The sequence below is a fragment of the Monodelphis domestica genome, chromosome 8, assembly GCF_027887165.1.
Source record: "Monodelphis domestica isolate mMonDom1 chromosome 8, mMonDom1.pri, whole genome shotgun sequence".
NCBI classification, from domain to species: domain Eukaryota; kingdom Metazoa; phylum Chordata; class Mammalia; order Didelphimorphia; family Didelphidae; genus Monodelphis; species Monodelphis domestica.
Window position 1 is genome coordinate 159,909,302 of NC_077234.1, and position 22,569 is coordinate 159,931,870.

Consider the following 22,569-nt stretch of genomic DNA (forward strand, 5'->3'; position numbering starts at 1 on the left):
TGTGTGCTATGTATACACACATACACTAAAAAGGGGGGCTTTTTCTGAACATAAATAACATGAGAATAATAAAAAATAATAAATAAAATCAATAATAAATAAAAATAAAAACTCTGTTTCATGAAGGTTATAGCCATGAAAATAAATATCTAGTTATTCAAAAAGTATTAAGAATTTCAGTAGGGTACTGCTAAAAAATTAAGTAACAATGACCTTTTCCATGACCATACTGATGTAAAAAGAGAATTGTAAGACCTGGATTCAAGTGCTCACTCTGCCCAGTATGTCCTTTGGCATTTGTCTTCAGTTTCTTGATCAGCAAATGAAATGATTACATACACTAGCATCTGAGGGTTCCTTCTAACTCTAACAACCTCTGATTCTATAATATTATACTCAAATTGGCTTAGAATTGGGGATCTAGCTTTAAGCTTGTTGTCTTTTAGATAGAGGGCTAGCCTTGATTTATCTTTCTCCTGTCTGTCGTCTGTCTCTGACTTTCTGTCTGTCTCTTTTTTAAAAATGAGACCCTGTTTAGTTTTTGAGGTGAAGCCCTCTTATCTCAAACATCTAGAGAACTGGGTCAAATTTATAAGAATCGTTTCCCAATTGATAAATGGTTAAAAGAGATGAACAGAGTTTTTTGAAGAAGAAATGAAAGCTATGCATAGTCAAATGATAAAATGCTTTAAATAATTTATTGAATAGAGAAATGCATATTAAAAAAAACTTTGAGGAACCTTCACTTGCCTATCAGATAGGATAAAATGACAGAAGTGACAAATTTTGTTGGGGTTGTTGAAAATGGGGGCACTTTGGGGGACACTGTTGGGGAAATGTCAACTGATCTCACCATTTTGGAGAACAATCTGGAATTATGCTCAAGAGTTTTAAAACTGGGTATATTCTTTGACTCAGAAATGCCCCTATTAGGTCTGTTCCCCAAGGTAATCAGGGAAAAAGAAAAATAACTTCTATGTTTAGTGATAGCAGCTCTTGTTGTGGAGGCAAAGAACTGGAAGTTGAGGGGGTGCCTATCAACTGGGGAATGGCTAAACAAGTTGTGGCATATGATTGTGATGGAATAGTACTGTGCTATAAGAAATGATGGGCAGGTTGATTTTTGAAAAACATGGAAAGGCTTCCAGGCGATAACGTAAAGCAAAATGAGCCTAACCAAGAGAACATTTTATATTGTAAAAGCAATACTGTTTACAGAGTAACAGTGAATAATGAAGTTATTCTGAGTAATATGATCATTCAAATCAACTATGAAGGAAAATGCTATTCACCTTCAGAGAAAGAACTTATGTATGGAAGTCTATACTCTATGCTTCCACATCTATATCTATATCAAATGTTGGCCTTCTCTAATGAGGAGTTAGAAAGGAGGGAAGGAGACAACTTAACTCAACATGTAACAAAAAAAATAAGCAAAACCAATTAAAAAAAAATGAGACCTGCTAATGCAGATCAACAATTACTTGCCATTTAAAGTTTTAGAGAAAAGGATCTTAATCTTTTTTTGCATAACGGACACTTTGGTAGTGTGGTTAAATCTATTAGACCCCCATTTTAGAATAATGTTTTTAAATGCTAAAAAGAAAACTATATAGGAAATCATAAAAGAAGCAATTCTATTAAAATAGCTTTCAAAATGTATTTTTAAAAACGAAGTTCAGAGACCCCAGGTTAAAAATCCTTGTTTAAAGCTATTCTTCAATGATAAAGAGGCCAAAAGTTAGGCAAATTAGAACAAGTCTAAGGACTCATTTCATATCTTGCACATTAACAAGGATGACAAATGATGAGAAGAATCAATAATGGAGATGTTGTGGGAAGATAGGCACCTTGTTGGATTGTTGGTGGAGTTGTGAATTGGTGTAGCCATTTTGGAAAGCAATTTGGAATTATATAACTCAAGTGACTAAAATTCTTATATCTTTTGATCAGAGTATCCACAGCTAGGCTTATACCCCATGGAAGGCAGTGATAAAGAGAAAGTTTCATAAGTCTCTGAAAATTTGCAGCCATTTTTGTGATAGAAAATAATTGGAAACAAGATAGATGTCCATCAATTAGAACAAATTGTGGTACATAGACGTAATAGAATATTACTTGCTATAAGAAATGACAAACATGATGAATAGAAAAAATAGAGAGAAGATGGAAAGATCTATAGGAATTGATGCATGACTTAGAAAGCAGAGTCAAGAAAATAATATACATGATGACCACTACGTAAACAATGGATACGCAAAACAAAAAGTGAATGTTGCAAAATTACATAGAATAAGCAATGTTCCAAAGAAGAGATAAGTGGAGACATCCACTGGATGCATCTTCAGAGTTGGAAGGTCCACAAGTGCTGTCCATTTCCTCTTAAATGTAGACTTTTTTCAATATACTGATCAGTTATGCTGATTTTTTTCCTATTACTTTTTTTAATAAAAAAAAATTGGAGAGACAGCTAGATAGTCAAGTCCTGGGTTCAAATCTACAATTATGCACATTTTTTTCAGCGTCAAAAAACTGGATCCATCTATCCTCATCATTAGATATCATCCCATTTCTCTCCTCTCTCTTGTGGCTAAAGTTCTCAAGATGGTCTTCTACAAGGTGTCTCCAATTCTCTTCTCACTCTCTACAGTTTAGATTCCTTCCTCATCATTCAACCCAAACTACCCTCTACAAAATTACTAATGTCTCTTAATTGGCTAATCTAATAACCTTTCCTGAAACTTCATCTTCTCTGTAGCCTCTGACACTACTGATTGCTTTCTTTTCATTGCTCTCTTCTTTCTAGATGTTGGGTGTCACTCTCGTGGTTCTCCTATCTATCTGACTGCTCCTTCTAAGTCTTCTTTGCTGGACCTTTATCTAGGTCATGTGTACTAAGTGGAGGCGCCCCACAGGGCTCTGTTCTGGACACTCTTCTCTTCCCTCTATACTGTTTCCTTGGTGATATCAGCCCCATAGAGTCAATCATCATCTCCTTAAAACCCCTCATTACTCTTACCCTGAAATCTATCCCTTTAGATGCCTTTTGGACATCTTGAACTTCCCTCAATGTTCTGTAGGCATCTTCAATTCAACATGTCCAAAAGCAAACTCATTACTCTTACTCTGAAATCTTCCCCTCTTATTATTGAGGGCAAGTGTGATGCAGAACCAGAAGACAGATAGATATTCTTGGCCCCAAGGCTGTCCTCTATCTCCTGGGCCATTCCATCTCTCATCAGAGAGGAAATACTGAATAAATTACTTCAGAAAATCTTCAACAGTGACATCAGGAAAATTAATCCTACATTTTCTGCATCTAAAAATAATATCACTCAAGACTATATTTCCATGGCTCATCTAAGAAGGTCTATCAGAGAGTGATTCAATTGCCTGCATCAGCTTTTTTGGAAAAGAACAATGTGGATCAAGAAATCCTGACTGGGAAACACCTAATTCCAGATGTTAAATTTCCTCTTGCTCAAGAATGAGTCCTGATCTGCTGGAGTGAAAGCCTTGTTGACTTTGGCTAATTCCCATGATTTTACCTCTTGATTGATGCACTCATGTCTAATGGTTGTACGTTAGAGAGGCTGACAGGTTGAAAGGTAGTCTTTATAAATGCTAAATTAGAGATAGCCTGCTAAAAGGAACTCAACTGGAAATAAAAACTGTGATAAAGTCTACATTAAATCTTTCTCTGAAAAATGTGTCCTGGCCCAGTGAGCTAAAGGAATGACAGAAAATTTAGCCTCTGTAGGACTTTATGTAAGGAGCCATGATATATGGCCACTGGTGGCTAAAGAGGATTGCTAAAAAATTCACTAAAGAGCTCCCATCAGTGCAAATTAGCCTTATAGGGCTGTGGCTTGGTGTAAGAAAAAGAATGTTTTAGAAAACACTTTAATGATCCATCAATATTCCGAAGGACTAATGACAAACATGTTCCCTACCTTCTGACAGAGGAGATGAATCTGAAGTGCAGAAATATATATGTATATATATAAATAAAGATGTGGCCAATGTGGAGGTTTGTTTTGCTTAGTTGTATATATCTGATACAAGTTTGAGGGCTAGTGAGGATGCTGAAGGAGAAGAATGGGAAATAGCTGGCCGAGCTATGGTATATAATTGTCATGGAATATTTCTGTGCTATAAGAAAGACAAATGTGATACCTACAGAGAAGCATGGAAAAATTCAAATGAATAGACAGAGTGAAATAGAGCTAAGAAATAAATGGAGCCAAGAAAACAATATAGGTGACAACTATAATTTAAACAAACAAAAAAATCACACAAAAAAGTGAATGTTGCAAAATTACAAAGAACAAGTTTGACTCAGAAGAAGAGCTATATGAAGACTCTTCCCTCCAACTCCATTGCAGAGGGTGGGAGATTCATGGTATTGTGCATATTTTCACTTTTTCAATTTATTGATGGCATGTATACATTTTTCTCCTTTCTTTCTTAGTTTTGTCTTAAAAAGATGTTATATGGGATGTTTTTCTGGGAATTGTAGGCATACTGGAAGAATTACAATGACAAAAAATACAGCAAAAAAGGAAAACAAAAACTATTTTAAAAAAGACTGTGCAAGTAATCTGAAAGACAGATTGGAGAGGAGATTCTGTAGGCATAAAGATCACTTAGGGAGCTGCTACAATAGTCCAGGTGAGAAAAGTCAGGGTTATTATAACAGTGAAAAGGAATTAAGATCCAAGAGATACAGCAAAAGCATTACCAAGTATAATAATCATGGTGTACAACCTAGAATTTAAAAAATAATGAATAACAATAGCTAGCAAATTTGCAAGTGCTTTAAAATTACAAAAGCATTATTACAAATCTGAACTTGTTTGATTCTCACCACAACCCTGGGGGATCAGGGCTATTATTTTTTCCCATTTTACAGATGAGGTACTATAGAATGATGGAGGTGGAGTGACTTGCTTATAGTCACTCTTCTTAACTCCAGGTTCAATGCTCTATTCATGATGCCATCTGGCTGCATATTTAATCGCACAGTTTTCACAAAAATATTAATAATAATTTTAGTAAGAACAAAGTTTTAGACTACTATGAAAAAAGATTAATTAAAATATATCTTATTAATATTTTAAAAACTTCTTTGTGAAACTTTTGCACAATGCACAATATAGCAGTACAGTTGAGTATGCATATAAAATTGCAATCCCAAGCTATTTGGAGTATAAAGAGATGGCCTACCATGGAGAACTCTGTCCTTACTCAAGGACAAGTCCAGCCTCCTTTAATGGGGCCCTTAGACCTGGCAGATGGAGGCCACTGTCCTTTAGAATCTTTCTGCCTCACTTATACCCTTCTTCCTGCCCATTCACCGACTGTGTAGGTGCCATAAACTGAAATGGCAAGAGAAGGGCCTCCTTCCCCTGCACCCTCTCTTTACTCCAGTTCTTAGAAATGGGATTGGAGGGGTTTGGATGGAGGGGATAGAAATGCCGACTTTTGTTTCTGTTCCATTTTGTTTGTCCCTCTCAATCCCACTGGAGCCACAGTGGTGAACTTGGAGCCAGGAGGCAGGTGGAAGATGGGGTAGCTAGCCTGGCACTGGCTGGGCCTCGAGCCCTGGGGAGTGGGGTGTGGGGGCTGGTACTGTTCTCTATAGCTAGGCTGGAGACCCAGTTGCCTTTCCTTCCCCAGAGACTGAGGTGGTACAAAGGCATTACTCTCCATTTTACTTCCCAAGGGGAGGCACATATTTGTGACTGCGATTGTGCCTTTTCAAGTAAATATTTTGGTGTAAAAGCAAACTGATTTTTAGTGGCTAACAGAAATGGGGTGTCCTTAAGGAAATAGAATGGGTTGGGGGCTGGAACCAGATGCAGGGAGTCTAGGCACCCCCAATCCACTGAAGGGTACCAGAGAAACTTGGAGAAGTGAAACGGAACATTGTTTGGCGGTCCACAGTTCAGGACCAGGCTGGTCTGATATAGAGCTTATAAGTCAATGTCTATTATTGAGGGGGCTCCCTGTCCCCCCAAGTTTTTGTTGATGGAGCTGTGGAGTCAAAAAAGGTGGAGTAGCCTGACCTATATCACCCAAGAGTCCCCATTTCAGTTCTGAATCTTGGAAACTTCCAAAAGGGAAATATCCTCCCCTTTCTACTGTATTCATAGCATGACATTTTAATACTTTATGAGGTCACAGAATGGGAACCCAAAGGAACTTTTGAGATCACCTCCTCTGTCCTTCTCGTGTTTTTTGATGCTCATTTGTTTTTTTCAGTCAAGTCTGACTCTTTGTGGCCCTGTTGGGGGTTTTCCTGGGAGATGCTGGAGAGGTTTGCCCTTTCCTTCTCCAGCTCCTTTTGCAGAGGACGAATTGGAGGCAAATGGGGTTAAGCCATGTGTCTGAGGTCACACGGCTGGGTAAGGGTCTGAGGCTGGATTTGAACTCAGGAAGAAGAAGAGTCTTTTGGCTTTGGGCCAGGTACTCTACCCACTGGATCACCCCCAGATGAAGAACGTGATGTCCTCCCAGGTGGTGACTCACCCCAAGTCACACAGAGGGAAGGTCTGGGCTCTTCACTCCGGGCCAAGGGCTCTTTCAACTTTTCCTGTTATTTCTTTTCCTTAAACCCCTACATTATCTTAGTCACTATTCTTAAGATTGAAAGGCAAAGGCTAGGCAGAGGGGGTTGAGTGGCCTCCCCAGGGTCACACTGTTAGGAAGTGTCTGAGGCCACATTTGAACTCTAGCTCTCTGGGGACCTGGTGCTCTGTCCACTGGGCTATCTGGCTGCCCCTTGCCCTCTAATTTTTTTTTTTTTGTTGTGTTAAATAAAGCTTACATTCCCTGCAAATGTGAAGCCTCTCGAACGTGGGGATCCTAGAACAGTGGAGAGAATGAAAAGAAAAAGGACAGAGTCTGGAAAAGTACTGAGAGGGGTGCTGTGGCATGATTCATCTCCGATTCAAGTTGGCATTTCTACTCATGTTTTGTAGCCTGCCCCAAAGGAAGTTAGTCACGCACTCCTCAGATCAAAGGCCCTGCAGGCCATCCCAAAGCTCCCCGGAGGACCAGCCTGACCCCCAGACATACCAAGCCACTGCCATCCTGCCACAACCTCTGGTCTCGCCAGTCCTTCCTCCGAAATACTGGGGGTTCCTCCAAGCCTCCATGGAGGACGGGCATCCCACTCAGGTAATCAGGTGGCCCGGATCCTTGAGATACCCACGAAGACAAGGAGCAGCCACCATGGAACTGGAAGAAGCCACCATCTGCGTGGAGCATCAGCTCTCTGTGAAGGCAGACTGGCTTCCTTCTCACCAATTCAACCAAGCACAAGCTTCTGGCCATCGCGAGGAACCCAACCATGGCCCCGGGGCCAAGGAGCTCCGCATTCTTTGAAATGAAAGCCTCCTCGCAGCAGATCGCAGTGGTTTTCTGTGGCCCAATGCTTTCAGGGCCTGGCGGACTAGACTGGGGGGAGTTTGGGGCCCTCTCTGAAGGTTTGAGAACATTTTCTATGTGGTTCTTGTACTTCCCAGGCATGTGCTACGGGTATCTGGCAACAATCAAGCCGGAGTCCCCTAACCCACCAGGAAGAATCTCTATTTTATAGGCCAAGCTTATGGACACACACACATAGACTATTCGTGTTTTGTGTATATTTGGAATACTTCTTGCTGTATACTTTTTATAACTTGCATCTTATCCCACCCTCAAAACCAAATAAAATATTTGACCTGTTGGTTTGGGCAATTTGCATGCTTTAACATAATCATCTATATCCTTTAAATTCTCTAACTTGTTAGAATCCAGTTGTGGGTGGTATTCCCTAGTTAGAGTCATGATTTTTTTTTGTGTTTGTGGCCTTGCTTTTCCCATTTTAATTTTTTATATGCATTTTCACTCTATTTTTGAATAAATGAATAGTTTGCCAATTATTTACTCTTAAAAACAAAAAAGAAAATAAAAAATATATGGTAGTTTAAATACTTGAAACATATACTACTATATAATATTGTGGCCTTCATTTTATTTTATTATTATTATTTAATTATTATTTTTAAACCCTTATCTTCCATCTTAGAATCAATGCTGTGTGTACTGTTTCCAAGGCAGAAGTGCAGTAAGGGCTAGGCAATGGGGGTTAAGTGACTTGTGGGGCCTCCAATTTAAAAGGATGATCTAAATCATTAAATGAAAACCTAATTGACAACCACTTATATAATTCTTAATATGTTAAAGACTAAGGATGAAAAAAACCCTCAGGCCCTGCCCTGGGGGAACTTCCATTCTATCGAAAGAGAAGCCCAACTAGAGGGCTTAAAGGAGGTGAAGGCAGCAGATTTGTTGAGAGCTGGCTCTGTCCCAGCGGGGAGAGGCCTTCTGCTTGCCAGTGCCTCTTGGAGAGCGTGTTAGGGGACTGAAGATCAGCTGAGCCCAGGTGGGATGAGAGACAACATCAGAGGAGCACGTTTTCCCTTCAGGAGAGCATCCTGGGCTCTTGTGTTCCCTGAAGACGTCCTCTCGGTAAGTATGGAGATGCTAGAGGTATTCTCCCAAATGACACCCATGGAAGCACAGGTGCGTCAAGGGAAGGAAAGGCAAAGACGCCCACAGAAATCTCACACCTGTCTTCAGCCCTTGGGCTTTCTCTCACTCACTGACCCCACAGAAAGCCCTCTGAGGATTCTGTGTCTGAGAAGCCTTTAAAAACCGTGGTTCATGAATCCTCCAGAGGTCATAACAAATAGAAAGTAAAGGTTCTGAATCATCATTTGCATAAATTAATTCTGGAAATTAAATGAACTGTGTACATTATTTTTAAAAATCTGAAGTGATTAACAAAAAGAAAAATGACCCCTTTTAAGGCACTTTCCCCACGACAGCTCTGTGAAGGAGACAACATTAATATTATTGCCTCCATTTCACCGAGGAGAAAATTGAGACACAAAGGTTAAGTGACTTTGCCCAGAGCCTTTGGGACTCAACCACGGCCTTTGGACACCAAGACTGTTTGCTTTCCATGGTTTCATGCTGCTTCTCTTACATTAAACCCGTATGGTGCAAATGAATACAGTTCTGAGCCAAGTAGGGCTGGCCAGACGTCCTTTCTCTGGCTGCCTCTTTGCAGGCTTTGTTTCGGGACGAGATGTCTTTGTAAGCCCCACGGATGAAGCCGAGACCCTGAAGGTTTATAATTGGAAAAGCTTAACTTGAGTGGAAAACAGTGTTTGTGACAAGGCTGTGGAGGGTAAAAGTGCAGACTCAGATTCTAATTACAGTTCTTGGTGAAATCGTACCTGCTCTGCTATTTTGGTGAGGACAGCGGCTTCGGCCTTCCCCATTTGCAGCACCATCTTATAAAACAGGCTTTCGTTATTTTGGAGCAAAACATAGGGCTCATCATATTCTTTCAGTCTTCCCTCATCCAAAACCTGTTGATCAGCAAAAGCAAACACCTTAAAACACAATGCTTTGCAGCAAGGCATCATCACGAATAGAAGCTTTCCGAAGACAGACAAGAGAGAGGCTGTTTAGGTGGTCCGGCTGAAGACTGTTCAAATGGTCTGATTATAACCCTTTCTATTCAGCAAAGAGAGTGCTAAACCCATCTAAAAGAAGTCCTTCATTATAACTAAAATCATCACTTTTAAAAAGTTTAAAACTTAAAAAAAAAAACCCTCAAGTAATGGTTTCATTCTCAATCGAGCAATAAACATGTATTAAATGCTTTCTATGTGCCAGGAACTAGGCTAAGGGCTAGAGATACAAAAAGAGACCTTTTGGTACTCCTTATAAACGCTAAAGAGGTTGGAAAGGTGTCTCATTTTGGGAAACATTTTTGGAAATGTCTGATTTTTGGAAAACTCAAGAATTTTATGACAGCTGAGCTATCATATAAAATCGGGGCTAAAAAGTGGGTGGCATCCAGAAAGGGACAACTGTGCCAGCTTAGCAGGAACCCTAGGAAGGAACTACTGTGCCCCTCTGAAATTCCGCTGGGCACTCAGCCAAATTGACGCTGCCTGGGGGAGGGGGGGATGAATATGGAAGAGAAGGCCAGTCCCTGCCTTCAAGGAGCTTACAAGCTAATCAGAGTCAGGGGTGGATGAGGAAACATGAATGGGGAAAGAAATGGTGACCACGAAGGGCAAGGGCATTTTAGCCTGGGAAGTCACTATCACAGGCACTTTAATATTCTAATAGTGGAAAGCCAGGGGGACAGGCTGCTATCTAATAAGCAGTTTTAATATCTTCTCCTCTGCACAGAAGAAATGTCTACAAATCTTATTTTCTATTTGAATAGGGCTAAAGAAGCAATTAAGGTATTTAGCACCAGATTCTAAAGATTATCGTTTACATTGAGGTATCGTTAAGTTTCAACCACTCAAAGGCTGATTATCTGTTGCAAAATTATCTGGGTCTCGTGCTTCTCTTTGCTCCTTTTTGCTATTTTATTGCTCATTACTTCCTCAGCAAAAAGGCGACAAAAAGGAAATTTGTACTTTTCTGCTTATTAGTGGTTTTGGTTAACAGTTTTGAGGCTTGGGTTGGTAGTAGGGAAAATTGGAGCAATTGGCACAAATGAGGTTTTTTTTTCAGTGGATCTTGATGATTAAGTCTATCTTTTTCAATTATTACTATAGGAAACTGAGAATTAACTGCAAAAAGCCTAATACTAAGGAAAATAATTGAATATAATTGAATTAAGGAAAATAATTGAAAATAATATTGAAAAGCTATGTCTAATTTGGGACAAATTTAGAATCTGTGATAAGACATTCAACATTCTTAATCAGGGCATTTTTTTTTTAATATACCTAGGTATCTCAGTTAATCCTGTCCCACCTAATTTAATTTGAATTCTTTATTAGATCCCATAAAAGATGTTTTCCTATTAAGCTTTTGTTTACTACAATGAATCATTGTTTAGGGCAGCTCTCTCAAAAGAGTTCAAGAATAATTGAATCTATCACATCCACATGATAATTAAGATGTCCTATAATTTGGCATTCCAATTTAGATGCCCTGAATGTATAATTTTCCTTAAGTATAGCATTAGAGAGTATAACCACTCCTTCTGAAATTAGAGAAAATACATAATTTCTAAATACAGGCTCCACTCACATGAAGGACTATGCAAATAAACCAAATTACTTGCTCAATGATGAAAAACATAATCACTAGAAGAAACATTATGACTTTAGATTCACGAAAAAGCTATAGAAGGCCTGTGAAAAGTAAATTGCTCAACTTCCTCATTTGTTTTTAATAACCTTCCCTTTTGTCTCAGAATCAGTATTGGTTCCACCACAGAAGAGTGGTAAAGGCTAGGCATTTAGTGATATGTGACTTGCCCGGGGTCACACAGCTAGGCATTGTCTGAGGCCAGATTTGAATCCAGGACTTTTCATCTCCGAGCCTGGCTCTCTCCACTGAGCCACTCAGCTGCCCCCTTATTTGTTAATGGAAAAAAAAAAGGCACAAAAATATTTACATTCTATAGTTCAAATCTGAGTAGATTTATAATTCTGTAGGAGGATGTGGGGGAGAGGGGGAATAATCTGAAGACAGATTCCATATTGTTGTGTATTCAGAAGTAAACAATGACCTGAATGGGGAAAATTGGGAAAACTCATAAGATCATAAATTTATGTTGGTATAGGGTGTTAGATGTTGACCTAAGCCTAATTTTTTTCATACTATTTTCCAATTTCCCCAGCAGGTTTTGTTAAACAGTGGATTCTTGTCCCCAAAGCTGGGATCTTTGGGCTTATCAAACATAAGCTTGCTGAGGTCATTTACCCCATGTCTATTCCACTGAAATCATAAATTTAGGGAAGGAGAGGATCTGAAAAGCCATTTAGTCCAACTCTAATTTTATAGATAAGTAAACTGAGAGACAAAGGGGAAAATAATTTGTCAGGGACATATTGCTAACTGTAAGAGGCAGAATTCAAACTTAGGTCTTTCTGGTCCTGCTCTAGCTATGATGTCACACAATCTTTCATAATTAGATTGGAAACAAGATGAACATTAAATTATAATGGAATTATATGTTTTTGTTAGAGTTCCCTGGGCTTTCATTAGCATGAGAAGATAGTGACTGAGCTCTCTATTTCAGAATCATTACTCTGTTCTAAGAGCATCTTTTACCTTGATTCATATTTTTGTTTTCACTTCTAAGAACATAATTATAAAAATTTACTGCCAAGTAAATTTACTGCCAAGTAAAGATAGAGTCTTGACATTTTTTTGTTGAATAAAATCATATTTCTTAAAACAATAAAATGAAAATATTCTTCTCCAATCTTATTTGTTGAAAGTCATATCAAAGTATGACAGCCTGTGTGAAGATGGAATTAACTCTCTCCTGCCCATTTTTAGATTTAATAACCAGAAGCATATACCCCACTTATCCTTAAGTGGGGGAGGTTTGTGACCCACGTGAGTGATGAATCAGAACCCACTGATTGCACTCTGGGCAGTCCTAAGAAAAGCTTTAGCTGTAATTGGTCCACATAAAATGGAAGGAAGGCACAGGAAGTGACAAAAAGGAATGGTCTTTAAAAATGCCAAGAACTTCCTGTGATCGGGTCTTGTGCCTTCAACTTGACCCTGGTGGAGCTCTGGCTGAGGACCTAGGACTGCTTCCTATTTTCCCTTTGAATTACCACGTGGGTGAGTGAAAAAGATTGACTCCCTTCCCTGGCTTGTTCTGGAGATACTAGCCTCCAGAGAAGCCCCTTGTCTCAGAGGAAGCCTTGTGGCTAAAACCCTTATTAATTTACTTCTGGGCCCCCTTTGCTGGGCTTCTTAATCTCTGCCTTGTTTAGACAAGGCTGGAGTAAATATCTACTTTCTTTTATTTTCTTTCTTTCACTTTCTCCTTTTGTAAATAAATTACCACAAAAAAATTCTGACTTGAGATATATTAATCTATGGAGACCACACTCTTGAATATTTTATCCCTTACCTTTAATTTTTACCCCCTACACCTGGAAGGAACTGGAATTTACACTCTGACAGTCACATCCGATGACATCTGTCTGCTAAATGATGACTAGGTAAGACAGAGGACAGCTCTGACTCGTCCTTGCAAAAGCTCTCACAGGAAGCTATTAGCTGCTCTTCAGCTCCAATAAACACTAGGCCTACCCACAAAAAAACTCACAAACGGTGAGAACTTAAGAGGGAATAGTGCTGTAATGCTGCCTCTTATCAGATATAAAGCAGAGGCTCAATATGTCAGAGCTCTGGGATTCCTTCAAGTAGGAACACACTTTCAGAAAGAAGGTATTTTCTAAAATTGGCTTTGTGCGATTTCAAAAATGTTTACAAACGTGTTCAAATATTTTTCTTAATTATGCTTCTACTGTGACTAAAGCTATGCCCAGGGCTTAAACCACTTACTGTGTTCCTGTAATTTCTCATGTAAAAAAGAAAAAAGGAAATTTCCATTTAATTATCAGAAAATATCATTATCGGGACAAGGAACCCGTAACCTAACAACACAGAGATGTACTAAATGGAACATAGCTGCTAAGGACTGAAACTGTCTATTTTCTACCTTACCCAAGATTTTGGATGCTTTGGATGGGGGAAGCTGTTCATTTACAAGATGGCGTCAGAGCTCACTGTGTTGGTATAAAGCAAGCTAGGCCTGAGGCAGCTCAGCATCCTTTTTGTTACCTACCAGAAAGCTCTGAGAGTCACCTAGCCTTCCAGATGACAAAATCTTCATAAAGAAGAATTTGAGGAATTATGTTCTCAGCACTGAGAATTTCCCAACAACATAGAGTGCTGTGAAAATAAGAATACAATGCCTTATGAAGCAATGGGCACTATAAATGCATAGACACAGATGGGACCAACCATGGTCAGTGTGGGAGATAAGGTTGGCACTAAATTTACAAAATAAATAAGTATGGAAACTCTTCCATTCTAAGATTCCGTATCTCAAGAATTAATCATCAGAAACTGCTTTCCAGCAGTGGGTTGGGGAAATTAAGCCCTATTCAATGACACCAAAGGCCTGCTGTTGATCTGGATATTAGTTCCATGGGCAAATATTCTGAAACATTGTTGTAGATTTGAGTTTTCTGAGTAAAACTCGTTAAAATGATCAGCTCCAAAGTGAAAAATGACATCAAGTTTTGAAATCAAACAGATCAACTGGCTGATTGGAGAAATGCAAATCTAAATAATTCTGAGATCTCATCTCACACCCACATCAGACTCACTACAATGACAAAAGGGCAAAATGGAAAATGTTGGAAGGGCTGTGGAAACATGGGGACGCTGCCAGATGTGGAGCGATGAACCGATCCAACCATTTGGAGAGCAATTTGGTATTCTATCCAGAGAGTTATAAAATGGAATATACCCTTAGAACCAGCAAGGGTACTGCTGAGTCTGTTTCCCAAGGAGATCAGAGATCTCCAAAATAGTTATATAGCAACTCTCTTTGTGGTGGCAAAAAATTGGAAATTTAGGGGATGCCCATCCATTGGGGAATAGCTGAACAAACTGTGGCATGTAATTGTGATGGAATACTTCTGCATCAAAAGAAGTGATCCAGAGGCTAATTAAAAAAAAAAACAACAAGCAAACTTGGAAAGAACTACATAGGATAATGAACAGTGAAATAAGTAGAACCAAAAGAACATTATACAAAGTTGCAGAATTCATCACAAAACCCTGTAAAGTTGGTATCACAGATATTATACCTCCATTTTACAGATATGAAAATTGAAGCCCACATTGCTGAGAACATTCTATCCTTAGGTCTATTGTTCTTTCTATTATATTATGTTTTGTCTCAAAGCAGACAGTCAATCTATCTGGCCTTGAGTTTTTTTTTTGCTTTCTATATTATTATGGGACACCAAACAATTTTTCTAACTAGCATTTCAGCTTCAATCATTTATCAAGTGCCTGCTATGTGTCGGGCCCCATGCTAAAGGCAAGGCAAAAAAAAAAAGAGACAAAAGATAGTCCCTGTCCCCAAGGAGCTCACAGTCTAGTAGGAAAGACAAAGCAAACAAGCTACACTGGATAAATAGGAAATGATTAATAGGGAAAGTACCAGAATTAGGGTTTCCAATAGAAGTTGGGATTTTAGTTGGGCTTGAAGTAAGCTTGCAAGGTCAGCAGCTAGAGATAAGGGGGAAGAGTATTCCAGGGATGGAGGACTGCCAGAGAAAGTACTAGAAGACAGAAGATAAGGGTTGTCTTATTCAGGCAATAGTAAGGAGGTTAGTGTCCCTAGATCTGAGAAGATGGGAAGGGGCTAAGTGAGGAAGGGCTTTGAACACTACATATTTGATATTGGAGATAAGAGGATGCTACTGGATTAGGAGCTGGATGACACAGACATCCTTTGCAAACGAAGCAACAATTTCACACTTTGGTTGGACACAATGAAAATATTCCAGCTCAAGGTGTTTCCATTCAAAATGCTTCCCTACACCTTCCTGTATGTAAAAGTTTCTTTGAATTGTTGGCAATGGAGACAGATTTTGGTAACATACTACAACTTCCCAAGCTGGAACTGATCTTGCTTACAATAACTTTCTAAACAACTTCCCATCCCTACATTCCCCACTTTCATTGGGTTTTTACAGTATTGTTTTTAATGTTAACCACTGTTGTTTGTTTGTTTTTTATTACCCAGAAAACCTGGGAGTCAAATCTCTCCAGACATTTCTTTATGATGCAAAAGGGCAAAAAAAACATGTCCTTGCATGTGGTGGAAAGCTCTACGTAAAACCAATAACAAAAACATCTAGATCGTCTCAATAAGGGATCATGAAATTACAAATGTGGAAACAGTATTGAAGTATAGCTTTAAATAATTGACCCTCATTTAAGGCTGTTTTTTTCTCCAGGTAGAAATTATATGTTTTACTTTTTCAAAGAAAACATCTTTGAAAAAGGACTCTTGTCTATGAAGAGATGAGTGTTGTAGGTGAGAAGGTTGAGTCTAAGATTATGAAATCACATAGCTGACAGTAAAGAGAAAACAAAGGATAAAACAAAACAAAACACCGCAAAACAATGACATGGACCTCCTTTTGGTTCTGAACATTTTTTCTGTCTTAATTTTCATAGCTGTCTCCAGCAGATGATGACTAAAAAAAAAAAATCCCATGACTCAGACAACAATATAATGGAATAATTTAAGAATTCTCCTCTAATCCCCTCTTCTTTATATTTCTTATATAGGGAAAAAGTAAAGCAGAGACTGGGACATACTGGGACATATTCTGAGGCACGGCTGCTCGTGCTATTGGCTAAAGAGAAAGCAGGTCACAATTAAGTAGCTAATCCCCAAACTACAGCACAGGAGCCGTCTTCAATGAGGAGATAGTGGTATCAGGAGAAAAAGAGGATTTCTAATTTGTCTGTCTTGCTCCACTGTTTTGTAGCAACTAAGCAAATGAGGAAGATTAAATTAGCTGTCATTTATGACTCTACTATGTTAAATAAAGTTAAAATTGAGAGAATGACTTTATAAATGGGTATTCTAAGCCTAACAAATCAATGGCATTTAATGAACCCAAACTGGGCAAATCCCTTTGGAGAGCCAACCTATAAACAAAGCTATTAATTAGGTCACAGTTATTTCCTAACAAGCCCTTTGTTTGATTTAGTTAGAGTAAACAAAACCATCTCCATCCTTCTTTGTGGAGAGGTATTCACCAGTGAAGCAAAATTCAATTATTACACCTTAAACACTTGCGATTACATGACTTTATTATGACAGTGATGCTGGTTAGCCACTTCATTAGAACGTTCTACTCTCCTAGTTTCAACCTGAGGCCAGGAGCATCAGCAGTGCTGAAACATGACACAAAAGCCTCAACGTCCTCATCAAGTGATGCAGCCTGAGAAGAGCTCTTGGGGGGGTAGTTGGGGAGGGGGGGCACAGAGGAGGGGTTGGGTTTGCTTTTTAATGTCCATGTCCCCCCAGTGACCATGCACTTATTTTATAGAGTGATGTGTATAAAGAGAGGCAGGGTAGATCTCGATAACCAAATCACCTGGCATCAGCTCCAGTCTCAGGAGCATACAGACGGATGCTCTGACTCTGGGGAAGTCTCGTAACTTTTCCATTCTCTACCATAAGATTCTAAAGAGCAGCAAAGGTCCTGGCCAGTAATGGCAGAGAGAGTTTCCTCCTCTGACTGTTCCTGAATCCCAACAAAAGATTCTCTGCTACTAACAACCTTTGATGGAATAGCAGATGGAGGGTAATGACTGCCCCAGGGACTGGCACCTGGCTGGCACATAACCAAAAAATGTTTAGTGGTTGTTGAACCTTCCTGACTCCAGGCCTGGCCTTCTGGATGCTCCATAGCCCTACTGCCCTGGGGAGTGATGGGAAAATCACAGCTTCAGGGCTGTCTGCTAGGATTCCGTCATCAGTGATCCCAGCTGGATGCTTAATGGGAAACAGGGGCACATGGCTAGGGTTGGTAAAGTTGCCTGAGAAGTTGGCAGCAAGTTGTCAGGAAAACCCTGGCCTTCCTCCATTCCGTTTTCCCCCCCTTTTCTTGTCAATCAGTGTGTAGTCCCATAATACACGCTTGTATAAGCCTGAAGAAAACTATGTCTGGCCCAGTGTTTATCATGGAAGAGGATCTGACCACAGCCACATCATTTCTTTAAGGCTTTACCTGTTTGATTAGTTTGAGAGATTTTTTAATTGGCCTGTAATAATGAACTTATCACTTTACCAAAGTTTGGATCAAAAAAACTGGAACAAATAATGAGAAGCCATGGGCTATAAAGATGAATGAATGTCAGAAGTTGCTGGGAGCTGTGATGTTCTCCAGAAAACCAGATAGCATAGAAAGAACAGTCAAACTGGCACCAGAGAAGGCCTGGGTTTAAATCTTGCTTTTAATATTTATGAACTGTAAAAAAATAATTATGAACTGTGTCACCCCAGGCAAGTCTCTTCTCTGGGCCTCAGAATCCTCATCTCTAGTAACAGAACTGACCTCGCAGGGTTGTTGTGAGGATGACATGAGACAAGGTCTGCAAAGTGCTCTTAAAACATTCTATAAATCCTGGCAAGCATGTGTTGTCTTGTGTTCAAATCACCTTCTGTAGGGCTTAGACTGAGATAAAGGAACATAGGAATTCAAAATGGCAAATGAAACTGAAAACAAAAAAACCAATATATAGTCCTCTTACCATAATCTTGTCACTATCGATGATGGTATTTAACCTGTGTGCAATGGTTAGCACAGTGCACTGATCAAACTTCTCACGAATAGTTTTCTGTATTAATTCATCCGTTCTGAAATACAACAAAAGAACTCAATAAAGAAGAGAAAATGCCAAAGGAAAAAAGAGAAGACAATAAAAAAGTAAGTGTTATTTTAGTTGGGGAGAAGAAGGGCATAAAAATAAGTAAGAATGTTTCTACTTTTTTAAACCAAAATTGGGGATGGAAGAGAATGACTTTGAAATATTTTTCATAGGAAGGCAGAAAGTAATTTTTATCTGGTAGAAGATAAGTTAATATTCTCATTTTTTAAAAAGGATGCTTGCTCAATGTCCAGAAAGAGCACTAAAGGCATTTCAGCCACATGACACTTTTATCATTCATGTATACTATTTCCAATGTTCTACTGTAAAAGCAAGGCCCTCATCTGTACCTTGGATCCACGTTTGCTGTTGCTTCATCAATAATTAATATTCGATTTTTTCTGAGAATAGCTCGGGCAAGGCAAACCAACTGTCTTTGTCCCACACTAAAATTGGATCCCGCTTCTGCCAACTCAGTATCCATTTTGCCCGGAAGATCCTCTATAGTTTCTTTAAGTTGTACCTGCAGGGAAGTAAAGGTGAAGGATGCCTTTTAAAACTAATTCTTACTGAAGAAATAATGTCAATCAGCCATGTCATCTTCAAAGATTTTTTTTTACTTCAGGAGACATAAGTTGCTCGTGTCATCCCTAGCCCGCAAATGTTTGAGTGACTATGAGGGTTACTCCCAACAGTTAATTACGAGGCAGAGTATTGGCATGTCAAGGCAAACTTTTTTTTTCTAACTCTGGAGAATAAATGTAATGGGAACTTAGATACTTCTTATGACAAATATCAACAAGCATAACTCTTATTTCAAGTCTTTTTACAAGTCCATTCATGATTCGATCACAGGCTAACACAACCCATGCCAATTTCATTTTGAAACAGGCACTATTAGAATTCCTTAGGTTCAATGTTAGAAAATTAATGTTTTATTTGAAAAGTAACTTCAGGGCCTGTGGTTTTCTGAGTATCTGTGTACTTTGACAGATAGATTACTATACTGGGTGGCTTCAATGTGTTGTCCAAATAGACTTTTACCTATAAATAGATATTTTTTAAGAAGAAAAAAAAAGGTAAAAACTCATTTCATGAGATTTATTGCCTGATTTCTTTGGGGATTTTTTTCCTACAAATTTTGGTCCTATCTATAAACTTTAAGTATTAATTTAACTTCATCACTTAAATGAACAGATTCAATTCCATAATATATAGCCATTTTAAGTGAGGTACTATGTTAAGCAATAGGGAATAAAAGATGAAGGCTACATTATTTCTGTCCATTTATTTTTAATTAATTAATTTATTTTTTATATATATTTTTTATATATATTTTTATATTTATATTTATATATTATATTTATAATTATATATATAAAATTAATTAATAATAAATTAAAATATAACAAAGTATTTTAGCTTGGTAAATCTAGCTAGAGCTAGACTGTAGTCTATCTTTCCAGGCTTATGTAATATTATTATACTTTATTTTTTCCCACCCAATCGAGAACATTTGCTGTTCCCTCTCTGGTTCTCCCAGAGACTATCCATCCCTCATGTTGGAAATGGATTCCCCTTCTGGGCACCACATGGTTCCCTTTAAGACTTGTCCCCTTCCCTGATCTTCTTAGTGATCAGTGTTCTTTCTTTCTTCCTCAATTATCATATAGATGTATCTCTCTTAGTAAAACATAAAATTCATAAGGGCAAAGTTTGCTTTCTACTTTGTCTTTATATTCCTGGTGCCCACTAAATAGTTGATGGACTAAGGTGGCTTGATTAGAAATGGATCAGATATAATGTATACAGATAAACATGAAAGTATGAAGTAGAATATGACAGAGGTTTAGACAAGGAAATGAAGAAATTAAAGGAAGCAGAGATTAAGAGGAAGGGATATCTGATCTGTCTTGAACAAAGAGCACAATAACAAACGTTTGTATTTTTATCAGTGAGTCAATAAACACTTAGTAAGCACTTACTCTATGTCAGGTACAGGTCTGCCCTCAAGGAGCTCACAATCTCATGGGAGAGACAAGAAGCAAACACGTATGTATAAATCAGTAAGCAAACATTTACAAAGGAGCAAGAAATAATTAAAAGAGGGAGGGCTCTAGAATTAAGAAGAGTTAGGAAAGGCTCGAGGTAAAGACAGGATAATTATTGGTAGAGGATATAGCCCTTTTTGTAAAGCACTTTACTTATGTTATTGCATCTGATGACATACAACACCTGTGAAATAAGAAGCTATTATTATTACCATTTTTCAAGTGAGATGGCTGAGGGTAAGAGAGATTAAGTGGCATGCTCAGGGTCAATCAACTAATGATTAAGTGTCTGAGGGAGGAAATGAACTCAGGTTTTCCTGACTGCAGCACTCTATCCATTGCTCCAACCTGGCTATTATAAGGAAAAGGATAGAGATGGAGAGATATATAGAATGAACTTCAGGTATGGGGTTAACTCTTATAAATTGAAGGATATAGATGAGAGAGCTGGAAATAGCAAGAGAAAAAACTGGCAATATGGGAGGAAGGAAGGAAGGAAGGAAGGAAGGAAGGAAGGAAGGAAGGAAGGAAGGAAGGAAGGAAGGAAGGAAGGAAGGAAGGAAGGAAGGAAGGAAAGGGAAGGGAAGGGAAGGGAAGGGAAGGGAAGGGAAGGGAAGGGAAGGGAAGGGAAGGGAAGGGAAGGGAAGGGAAGGGAAGGGAAGGGAAGTGAGTCGGGGAGGGAGGGAGGAAGGAAGGGAGTGGGGAGGGAGGGAGGAAGGGAGTTAAGGAAAGAGGGGAGGAGAAAAGGAGGGAAGGAGGGAGGTAAAAGGGGTAGCAAGTAAATGCAGGACTGTAGTGTCATGTAAGTCATGAAGCAGAGAAATATACATAATAAGGTATACCATATTGTTCTGAAGTTAAGTATGTCATTCTAAGCTATATGAACAGTTGGCTTGTTTATGGTAATTCTACCTTTCATGAAATTGTGGTTTACAGGTAACTAATCTCTTAATCTCCAAGAATGATTTCATGGGCTACCACTGGTGTGATGGCACAGGTCCATGAATATACAATTTGGAGGAGAGGTTTAATAGAGCCATTAGCCAATTACAGTTCAACAACTCAACATCTCTGAAGTGCTTACATATATACGTGGCCCAACACTAGGTGCTGGGGCTCAGAAGGCTAAAATGATACAATCCCATGTCCCTGAGGAGTTTACATAACTATATATGTACAGCAAGCCAGAGGGGCCAACAAACTTCAGATGAACAAACCAACCAGTTGAATAATGGTGACAACTAAAGCATCCAACAATTAAATGATAAATAACAAAATCTAAGAGTATGAAGACGAACTATTCTTTAACCATACAACAATAGCTATGAAATGAAAAAGTTCATGTTAAAAATCTGCTTAGAGTCAGTTAGATTTAGAGTGAAAACTCTAAGAAATGAGAAAATGGGGTTCAATTTAAATGACTGGCTGATTCTTTCCTCTAGGATAGTATATTTTGAGTTGTTTCCAAAAATGTAGTGTAATGTAAAATCCAGTGGAATTGCTTATTGGAGGGGGTGGTAAGAGGGGAGGGAAAGAACATGAATCATGTAACCATGGAAAGATATTCTTAATTAATTAATTAAATAAACTTAATTTTTAAAAAATGTTGTGTAATATAGCAGAAAGAACACTGGAACTGGCATGGGGCATTGTACCTCCAAATTTAGAAGTATTTTAGGTCAAACTGTAAGCAAGAAAATTCTATTGTTCTCTTACATTCCTGTGACTCCTGATAAGACCCTGGGAGGAATATTCTCCTTGGGTTGTCCTTTAGATCTGAGATGAACAGAGACCTACACCATCACGATAGGCCTTGATACCATCAGATTGTATCTAAGACATCCATCTGTCCCCTAAACTATGAGGGTCACCCCCTATGTCTTCAGGCAAACCTCCCTCCTCCCCATCCCATGCTTCAGTCACGTCTTCACTGTGGCACAGTGTAACAGGGTTGCGAGTATAAAGACCCCAGACTTGATGTTCTATGCTGTCCTCCTGGTCAGATTCAACATAACCTTCTAAATTAATACATTTCTCTTTTTATTTTTAAGCTAAGTTTAAGTTAAGTGTTGCATTCTTGCAAAAGGTATCCTTCCTGAACCCAGGGGGTTCACTTCAAGTCCTTCACAACAGAAACAGGAGATTTATTATCTGTATGACTGTGGGAGTCATTTTACCTAGGTTTCCTTATCTGTAAAATGGTCCT

General features: G+C 38.8%; 1 protein-coding gene across 1 annotated transcript in view; it reads right to left on the minus strand.

The window, feature by feature from the left end:
• The window catches only part of ABCC4 (ATP binding cassette subfamily C member 4), a 291,071-nt gene that overhangs the window by 4,551 nt on the left and 263,951 nt on the right, over window positions 1-22,569 (minus strand). The window contains exons 28-30 of the mRNA XM_007501391.3: window positions 18,663-18,835; window positions 18,196-18,301; window positions 9,291-9,425 (exon numbers count right to left, since the gene is read on the minus strand). Of these exons, the coding sequence (XP_007501453.1) occupies window positions 9,291-9,425; window positions 18,196-18,301; window positions 18,663-18,835 (414 nt within the window). The remainder of the gene's footprint in view (window positions 1-9,290; window positions 9,426-18,195; window positions 18,302-18,662; window positions 18,836-22,569) is intronic.